The sequence below is a fragment of the Myotis davidii genome, unplaced genomic scaffold (genome assembly GCF_000327345.1).
Source record: "Myotis davidii unplaced genomic scaffold, ASM32734v1 scaffold449, whole genome shotgun sequence".
NCBI classification, from domain to species: domain Eukaryota; kingdom Metazoa; phylum Chordata; class Mammalia; order Chiroptera; family Vespertilionidae; genus Myotis; species Myotis davidii.
The window spans coordinates 3,113,051-3,123,690 of NW_006383007.1; the positions used below are offsets into that span (position 1 = coordinate 3,113,051).

The 10,640-nt window shown below is 41.1% G+C and overlaps 1 protein-coding gene across 1 annotated transcript in view; it reads left to right on the plus strand.

Moving 5' to 3' along the window:
- Positions 1 to 10,167: 10,167 nt before the first annotated feature.
- BMP3 (bone morphogenetic protein 3) overlaps positions 10,168 to 10,640 on the plus strand; it is a 28,304-nt gene continuing 27,831 nt past the window's right edge. Inside the window, exon 1 of the mRNA XM_006778227.2 lies at positions 10,168 to 10,219. Within this exon, the coding sequence (XP_006778290.1) occupies positions 10,168 to 10,219 (52 nt within the window). The remainder of the gene's footprint in view (positions 10,220 to 10,640) is intronic.

A 10,640-nucleotide genomic window follows, 5' to 3' on the forward strand; every position in this document is an offset into this window, starting at 1 on the left:
GAAACATTGATCAGACCATAAAACCTTAGAGGGGAAGTAGGGGAGGGTGAGGGTAAGGGGGAGAGATCAAGCAAAGGACTTATAAGCATGCATATAAGCATAACCAATGGACACAGACACCAGGAGGGTGAGGGCATGACTGGGGGGGGAGCAATGGGGGGATAAGGACACATATGTAATACCTTATTCAATAAAGAAAAAAAATTTAAAAAACATTGAGAGAGAGAAAAAAAAGAATGTATGTAATACATTCATCCCATGTGTCTGATAATATGCATTTAATAAATATTTATCCACCAATAAAAAAAAAATCTGGAATTTGCTGATCTGTGGAGGATTAACATTTTGGTCTGGGTCATGTGTCATATTAGGAGGAAACTTGCACCAAAGTGTTTTAAAGCAGGAACTGCCATAGAACAGCACCAGATTCCTTGAGGCTACGCCTTATCAATTCCTTAGTGTTCAAAACTACGTATGTGAAACAGCTACAAAGATAATCACAAATATCTTTTAAATTATTTATACTTCCTGCAAAGTATGTCCTTTAATAAAAGTGTGTTGCATACTTAGTATAGATATGGGGATTATGAAAATGAAAAAGCAGCAACCTCTGTCTGGTCTTGGGGAGATTAGGGTCTGTCAGCTTCCATTCCGTTTTAATTCCCGTCCAGCCAAATTTCACGCAGCTCACCCAGCACTATCCAGACACTCCTGCTCTGTTTACAGCTCAGCAGTAGTTACTAGGATTGACAACATGGATACTTGAAATATTTATGTAGCGTTTATGCAATCACTCTTCACTGCCCAGTTTAAAAAAAAAAAAAATTGTTTGCAGGGCCTGGCTCCTTGCCAGAGTTATCTAGATCTTAATTTTATAAGGCAAGAATTTAACCCAGAGTTCAAAAATTGAAAAAGTGGGTGGAGGAGTTGGTGGTGGTGATCACTTGTGGTCAAAGAAAGCTGTTTGCTTTTCTGTGGGCAGATATCCAGGGGCAGTTTAACATGACTTCCCTCAAGGAAGAAACGACAAGAAAAGCACCTAGAAATCCTGAAGCAGAAGTAAAGAATGAAACTGGTTCCCACCAGTGATAGTTACCATTTCTATACCCCCAGCTGTCCATATTTTTGAAGCATCATCAAATACCTAAGTAACTTTAATTGATCCTGTTAAGGTTTTCCATGGGTCACCTGAGCAGCTACACCTGGAAATTTGCCGGGTGAAAAGGCAGATGCTTGCAAACAGGCCAATGACTGAATCCCTGGGTTGCCCAGGTGACAAATGAGATTACCTTCCCCCAGTGCCTTTCAGCTCCAGACACTGAAAGGTCAGTAACCTCTTCAGTCCACTGCCAAGCACCTCCCAGACGGCATTAGGGGTAAGGTTGGTGAGCAGGAAGAGGCACAAAGTTAGGGAGGGTTTTAAAAATGGGAGAAGCAGAGAGTGGGTTCTGAGCCTGAGAGCAGAAGGAAGAAAGAGGAAAGAGGGATCCACATGTATTTCAGCATCTCTGCTAATCCTTGTTTATGGAGGCTTTGGAGGCTTAACTCCCTGGGGCAATACTGTGCAAATAGGAATGGAAGCGCTCATGGAATGGTGTATGGCACAATTACTAGGGCACAAAACAATTTAAGTGTTATGCTTTTAGAAATTCAACTCAAGAAACAATTACAAAAGAGATAAGGAGCAAAAGAGAGGTGACTTCTAAGAAGATTTTTTTTAAGTAACAACTTTTCCCAAAAGATATGAATTGGACTCAGTAAACTGTCACATATAGGAATGGCTAGGTCCCAGAGAGAGACATTTGCTGGTAAAAGGTTTTAGAAAGCCATAGGAATTGAAACACAACTTACAGAGGAAGGACACCACCTGAACTGCCTGCAGGAAGAAACTGATGAAGCTGGTGGGTAGCGTTCCACCCACAGATCCTATAGACAACACAGAAAACAAGAGAAAAGCACCCAGAAGACACTCCCGGGATCAAGTCACAGGTGGGCTTGCAAGTTGCTCAAGCAGGACACTAAACACTCTACCAAGGAGGAAAACATCAGTTGTGATAAAAGTAAAATCCTTTCACTGTTGGGGGGTGGGGGGTGTAGTTCTCATAGCATTATTATCAACACAAATTTACAGTAAGAGTGGAATTGAATAATACAAGGGAAAATATGACCAGGCATGTCAGTTATAAAACATTAGTGTGCATGTGGTTCTGATGTGTTAACTGTGAAGCAGAATATGAAATAGCACAAAAGGGATCCAGTCCTCTCACAATGTAATTTCTTTATTTTTTCATTAAACAGAAAAAAAAGTCAAAATACTCTGTGATTTATAAAGGTTTAATTAATACCAAAAAAATAGTCTAGGCCCTGGGCATAGGGAAAAGGAGACTGGGAAGATATATCCCATGATGCTAATTTTAGTTTTGTTTGGGTCCTATGACTACGGGTGATGAAAAAATATATAAAATACAGTTTCTGTCCTCAAGGAACTGACTAATTCTTATTACTTATTATATTAGTTTAGTCATCTTTAATTTTTATATTATTAAGATTTTAAGGAATGTCTTAGTTGAAATGTTTTCAAAAAGAAAAGAAGGAACTAAGCAAAGACTAAAATAAAATTATTTTGTGCTCTTGGAAGATAAACACTTTTTATTCTTTATATGTACATAGGAAAATAAATGTGTTTGGCGGGAGATATCTGCTGTAACACCCCTTCAGCTTGTTCTTATTCATTTGGATTTAGCTTGAAAATATTTGTTGAGCATGTGACCATGTGTAAAGAACTTAGGGGAAGCCAGTGGGGTAAAAGATGAGTAACTTTCTGCCTTCTAGGTCCACACATCGAATAAGAAGTAAGATCAATGTGACGTCACTTCCTCCTCTCCCTAACCCCGACTGTATTCCTTGGATTCTAGTCTGACTCTCCTATTTAGGACAAAGAACAGCCCCAAGCCTTTGAGTAAAATCCTCTTAGTGATCGATTGTTGTCAATGCAAATCCTTGAGAAAGCAGTAAATCCTCAGTCGCAGTCACTGGACAGTGCTCAGCAGGCCCCCCTTTCCACTTGTTTTCTATTGTCTGGAATATTTTCCTTACAGACTTCCTCTTGCTGTCTTTCCATCTCTACGGTCTCAGTTCAAATGCTGGTTCTCAGAGAAGCCTTTCTCAACCATACATCACCATCCTGGAACACTGCCCCCTGCCTCACTCAACATCCCTTCACATACAACACACTATTGTTGATCCTCGTACTTTGTTAGATGGTACTTCTGTGAAATTCTTATTTTGTGTTGTTGTTGTTGGGTTTATTATTCATTTCTCTTGAATATGAACTTCATGAGGGTAGGGATTTCAAAGATATTTTGTATGGCAATATTCCCAACTTCTAGAATAACTTATGGCTCATAATATACACTCAATGGTTAATAACAGCCTCTCTGGGTCTTATTGTCTTGACCGTAGATTAAAAAAAAAAATACTCACTTTGTTCCCAGTTCTATCTCCATGAGAATTTAAATAGTATAAGTGCAGTAAAAATAATTAACAAAAATAATAGCAGTACAGAAATGAGAAAGAGAAAGCCCCAAAAGGCAGAAAATCAAGAGCAAAATTGTCATGTAAGCCAGATTATAGAGTTGTCTGTTGATCTCTGTGTGGTTATTTCCATGAGCCTTCAGTCAACTATTGTTTCAAAATTCCAGGCTTGCCTCAACTAGGTGACAAAAATTAGGAATGAACTGTGCTTGCAAGCCTAGCCAGAATGAATGAGAAGGAGTCGCGGAATCCCTTAGTGCACTGCAGTAGTAAAAGCAGGAAACAGCCAGAGAAAAATCCAGCCGATGGCAAATCTCTGGGGAGGAAGAGTCAGACAAGAGTCCAGCCACTTCTTCCCCAGGTGGATGATTTCCCATTACTGCCAACCCCAAGGAGCTGGGTTTTATTAGAGAAGCAGCCATTTCTTTATAAAAGCAAACAAAAACAGCATATGACAGAATCACTTAAGTGCTATGAGAGGGACTAAATGCTATGAGGATTTAGAGGATTAAGAGCTCACAAGCTGATTAGAAATCACTTCATGGAAAACATAGCATTTTTCAGATGGGTCTTGAGTAGCACAAACCAAGCAAAGGCAAATAGCAAGAGGGAAATAGAAAAGAACCATCTACTATGGCTAGAGCAGAGGGTATATGTAGGAAAGAACAGAGGTACAGTGGGAAATTTTGGGGGACAAATAATGGAAGCTATGAATACAACACTGAGGTTTTGCTATGTTTTGTTTAAATTTAATCAGTAATGAGCAACTACTTATTGCTTTTTGAGAAAGTTTATAATATTACTGAATCAATTTTTAGGAGGACAAATCTACTGGCAGTATTTATATGATTACTATGGTAGGTAGGATTCTAAAGTGTATAATCCCCTGCATCTTCAGTGTAAGAGAGAGCTGTGGATAAAATGAGATATCACTTTGGTGATTAGCTTCTGTTATATAACAAAATTGAGTTTAAAAAAGGGAAGTCCCTTAAAGGGATGTGAACCATTTCTGGAGAAAGAGATTAGAAGTACTAAATTCAACATGCAAGAAGTTCTCCAATGCTAGTTTGAAATGGAGGAGACCACCTGGCAGGAATATCAGGTGGCTTTTGGAAGCCGATAACAAGACATGGTAAAAAGCCAGAAAGGAAAGCAAGACCTCAGTCCTTAAGTGTTCTGTAAGCCATCACATGAATGAGCTTAGAAGAGGATTCTTATTCACAGTGTTCAGATAGAAACATCACCTACCAACACCTTGAGCATAAGACCCAGATGATCCCAACTGGACTTCCGACCTACAAAATTGTGAGATAATAAATGGGTACTGTTTTAAGTCTCTAAATTCATGCTTATTTTTTATGCAGCAATAGACACAAATCAGTTGGAGTGAGTGAGAAAGAACTGGAAGCCATTTGGAAAACCATAAAACTAGTCGAGATTAGAATAAATTAGTAACTAAATGAACGAGATTCAATAAAAATAAAAGATATTAAAGAGACAGGCTGTGCATGATTTAGCAGCACTGGATTAGATATGGTGGTCAGAGAGAGGGAGAAGCGGAATGTGAGTCTAAGACTAGGAACCTGGATGGCTGAAAGAATCATAGGCTCCGTGCACAAAATTCATGCACTTGGAATGGGAGTCCCTCAGCCCGGCCCTCTTGCAGTCCGGAGCCCTCGGGGGATGTCCGACTGCCACAGAGGTAGGAGAGGCTCCCACCACTGCCGCTGTGCTCACCAGCCATGAGCCTGTCTTCTGACTGAGTGGTGCTCCTCCTGTGGGAGCACACTGACCACCAGGGGGCAGCTCTTGCATTGAGCGTCTGCCCCCTGGTGCTCAGTGCATGTCATAGTGACTGGTCAACTGTCTGCCCCCTGGTGGTCAGTGCCCATCATAGCAAGCAGTTGAGTGCTCTTAGCATATTATTAGCATATTACGTTTTGATTGGTTGAACATACAACTGGATGACTGAACATATAGCATATTAGGCTTTTATTATATAGGATGGGAACCAAAAATAATGTAGGGGGAGATGGTCAGTTTCATTTCAGATGAACATAACTTATAATGCCAACAAAATATCCACAAGTTTATAAAAAATGGGAATCTGAAATGCTGTAGAGAAGCTTAAGTTAGAAATGTGATTTTTGGAGCTCCTGATAAATAAAAGTGTGTAGCTAAAGTGAATTTTCTGAGGAAATAATTGGAAAGAAAGATTGGTATGAAATTCTATGGTCCCAGAAGAAAATCCTCTACCACCTCTGTGTTCTTGACACATCCTCTGCCTGGAATATCCTATCTGAAATATCCCTGGAAAACCACATAGTCATGCTTCAAATCTCAGTTTAAGTCATCTCCTCCATGCAGCACTCTCTGCCTTACTTAACCACTCAAAATTATCTAAGGTTTCTGAGTGGCAATATTCCTATCTCCCCAGTTGACTAAGTTATCAGAGGACAGGGACCTTTTCAACTTGTAGTCTCAACACCCAGTCAAGTGTCAAGAACACAAGAGACACTAAATATTTGTTGAGTGAAATGAATTGAGGATTCATTGTCTCTTCTTGGAAGGATACTCATATAAGACCCTGTTAGTTACTTCACATTCTCTATTGCCCCTTCTTTCTTGACAACTGACCTTGGATTCTATTTTCAGTGGCAATGTGCCTGGGCTCAGACAAGATACTTGAACACCCAGACCCCCATGCAGGTAGAGGTGACCATGTCATAAAATTTTGACCAGTGAGATATAAAAGATACTTGCCAGGGCTCTGAGAGAGCTTGTGCTTTTCCTGATGAAAAGAAGATATAGCTGGTACCTGCCCTTTCCTCCTTTCTACCTTGAGCAAAAACTTAATGGTTGGAGTTGCAGGAACCATCTGGTGACTCTGAGGCAACAAGACAGAAGGAAATGATATGTGAGTCACATAAACACTAGTAATGACATTGTCAAGCCACTGAACAAATACCAACAGCTCCTTAACTGCAGACTTCTTAAACAGGAGGACAAATAATCCCCTATATGTTTAACCTCCCATGAATCAGATATATAGAGTATATGTATGTAGTTTTTATTTGCAGCCAAATAACTTTGTAGTTAATAAGATTTTTAATATCTTCAATCAACCATCTGATATTTGAATGAGCTCTAAAATTCCTCTCTAGCATAAAATATACTTCCCGAGGCAGGAAATTGATTAGCTATTAAGACTTTTCAGACCATTTGGAGAATTTAAGACCATGAGAAAGCCTTCTTTTATCAAAAAATTTCTATGATTCCCTATTTTCCCCTGATCTAGCATACAAGATCCCTCATAAACTCACTCTACCCTATTTTCCATTTCTATTTTCCTGTGGTTTCCAAAACACATACTCTATTCAAATTAGGTTAGTATTTTGTCTCAACAGACACTGCCTTATTAACATGGAAAGCTCATTCTTATGTCTGCGACTTATTGCTTACTGTTATTCTTTCCTAAATGACCAGTGCTTTAGGTTTGACTCATTTAAAGTTCTACCCACTTTCAAGGCTACCGAAAGCCCCACCTTTTCCAATGAATTTTCCATGGCTACTCCTTTTCTCACTGGTCTCCTTTCCTCTGACATAGTAAACTGTGACATAGTCTACAAAACATGGTTGACCATCCTATTAATACTTCTCCCTTGATTTGTTAATTGTCCTGTGTGGGTTTCTTTGGTTCACCTACTAGAAGGTAAAATCCTCCAAACCTGAGGCACACTCTCCTTATATATTTTTACCACAACTGCTAATGCAGCCTTACATACATAATTAATAATAATTGCTGATGGGAAGATTTTAGAAAATAAATGTATATAGTGCTTAGGAGAGCTAATAAAGACATGCATAACATACATCAAACATACACATGATTTTGGTAGTCATAAGAAGCTCAACTCAACAGAATGCACTAATATCCCAAATTGATTTTATGAACCTTTCGTTTATTAACTGGCAATGACTTACACAGGGAAAATGAATAATGGGTATTTTCAGCATGAAACACCTGCTGAATAGGACACAGAAGGAGGGGGACACACTGTTAGTGGGGAAATGCAGGTGGGAGATGCTCATAGTGGCACTCCATGCATCTGAGTGTGTGTGTGTGAGAGAGAGAGGGCGGGGGGGGAGAGAGAGAGAGAGTAAATGAAGGTATAAACATCTGGAATCAGACCCTTAGAACTACCCTCAGTAGTCATATCTGGGGAGATGGAGGGGGAAAATGTCTTCCTTTAGCTCTCCTATGTTTAGGAAAAGAGATTGTCCTCGGATTCAGTAGTTGGCTGTAACAGTAACACTCGCTGTCTAGCATAAAATAAGGAATTGCTATTATTAAAATATAAAACAAACTTTAATTAAGCATACTAATAAGAAACCAGACACAAGGCACTTGTACCAACATCTTATTGAATTCTAAAGTTCCTTTTTCTGAATAGCTGCAAATCCGCCATACATCAAGTAGGCCAGATGTTCAGCCAGAATTATGATTCTAATAATTTATTCCTTGTGGGAGAAGGCATGTAAAGATGCCAGCATTCTGAGACAATTTAATCTATCCAGATCTGAGATGCTGTGGCCTTTGATAAAAGAAACACTGTGCAGTGGTTGTGAAGTATCCCAAGATGGTATCTCCAGGTGTTCTGATGACGGAACCATTATTTCCAATTCAATGTGCTTTCAATTCCATTCCCCAGGAGGTCACTCAGAGGGTATGGCATGGGTGCCATTTATTTGTCATTGCTAGAAATGATGCTGCTGGCTTCATCTGTTTCATCCCTTGCTCCATCTTCTTGGGTGTAAGTTAGTTGTAAATGAGATACTTTCTGTCCAGGATTTTGCTGGCTTCTATCCACACATTCTTTTCCAGTCCTGCAATTGGAGCTGAGAGTCCCAGCTAGGGTTCCTCCTATGAGCTTAGCATCTCCTTATTACTCTGTTTATTCTGATTGCAATGGCATCTCACTAAATTATAAAGATGAGTATGGCTTGACCACTGCCCTAGACCAAAAACATACAAGTGTCTCTCTTAGCTTATAACTGACTCTACTTTAGCATTCGCTATGTGCTAGGCACTATACTGGTATCTTGACATGGACTATCTTTTCCAACAACCCTGTGAGACAGGACTTATTTTCTACTCATGGCTCAAATAAGAAGATGGAAGTGCGAAGAAGGGGAAGTAGACACACCTAGGAAGAAATGAAAGTAGGCATTGAAGACATATGCCCACAGTCCAGTTTCTACAAATGAAGAATCATGCTGAGTACAGAGTGGCAAAGATTTGCACTAGAGCTAAAGGAAGAGAAGTCTCAGGGATGATTTCAAAGAGGAGGAAGATAAAATTCTGGCAATGCAGACTGGGGCTGGGGAAGACCCACAACTATACATTTAAAGGTCAGAGGTGACCACCAAAGCAGAATATTTTTCTTCTCAATTTGGCATCCTCCCAGGGCAGAGTATAAAGTTGTGAGGAACACTGGAGACCGGCCCAGAAAGAGGAGATGGCTCCCAGAACTGACAGAGCACAGCAAGGAGAGGGAAGGCACTAAAGATTCACAGGGGGAAAACAAAGAGGAAGAGATCCCCGGGGCCTATTGAATTTTGCAATTTGGTCTTCATTATTAATCACAAAAGCTCTTATGTTCTTTATGCCAAGCAAAGATCACACATGACCTCATTTAACCCTCACAGCCACACTGGAAGTGTGTGTTATTATCTGCAGAATTGTTCGGTGGGGGGGCGGTGCATAAAGGCAAACCCAAACTGCAATGGGTTGAGAAGTGACTGAGCAGGTAGAATCTAGTCTGCATTTGGGATAAATTTTGGATAATAAGGAACTGGCCCCAACGAAAAGCTGATCAGTATGCCAGTCACTTTAGCACTGTTTTCTAATTTCATTCAAACCAAACTCTAAGGCATGTGGTTTTATTCACCTTCAAAGAAGAAACTGAGATTTGGAAGCTCCGTGTGGTCCCCTGTCCTATCTTCTTTGCAATAAACCCCATTCTGCTCCCATAAAGGGAACAGATAGCGTCAACAGACATCTACTGGGAGCTTCATGCCCCAGGACGGGCACTGTGAAAAGAGCACTTACCTACAGGACCTGCCATGTTTCTAATTAGTAATAACATGAGGATGAAGGGCCTGAGCCCAGGAGTCAGGCTCCCTGAGTTTCGAGCTCAGCTCTGCCATCTATGAGTGTCCTTGTGTCTGTTTCCTCATCTGTAAAATGGGATTCCTGGTGAAAATTCTTTAAAGATAATACACATGAAACATCAAGGACACGTGCCTGGGGCATGGTAAGTGTGGGGTGAAATGTTAGCTAGTCGCTTAATCGCCATTTTACAGCCAAGAAAAGAGGATGAGGAGTGATCTCCCACTGGCAGCACTAAGAGCCTGCTCTGGATTCAGGATTTCCCAGAACCCCTGTTTCACCAGCACCATCCTTCAGGGAACCTCCTGGGGAGGGGGTGCTGAGGGAGGGGGGCGGGTGTTTGTGTTTGTTTGCTTGTTGTCTTATGTGTTTCTAAGTTGGGATTGACTCACACATTTTTTCTCCTGGGGGGTGGGGGGGGGTGTGCAAAGGGAAAGACACGAAGAGAGGGAGCTGTGCGGATGGGCAACTTCTCAGAAGACGGGAAAGGACAGCTACACAGCGTGGGCACAGGTGCAGGGCCCGAAGCCTCCACCAGGAGAGGCCCAGGGCAGGCGGCCAGGATGGTGTTCACATCTTGATCTCCTTTGGAATCAGGAGAGAGAAGCCAAGAAGTTTCTTTTTCCTTTGCCCTCACTGGCCAGCCAATGTTCTTGGAGGGCATTAAAAAAACAAAGAAACAAACAAACAAAAAGAGGTCTCTCCTACCCTCTCTTTCTTCCTAGGTTTTCGTCCCCCTCCTCTCTCCAACCACCACCACTCCTACTTCCTTTTCTTTCCCTCCCTCTGCTGGTTCGCTGGTTACTTCCCCGTCCCTCTGTCCCTGCTACTAGTAGAGTCCAAGCAGCCAGCGAGGGAGAGGGCGAAACTGGGTGCGGACTGTACAGAGCGGCCAGAGAAAGAAGCCAGTCAATCTTCTCTCTCTCTCTCTCTC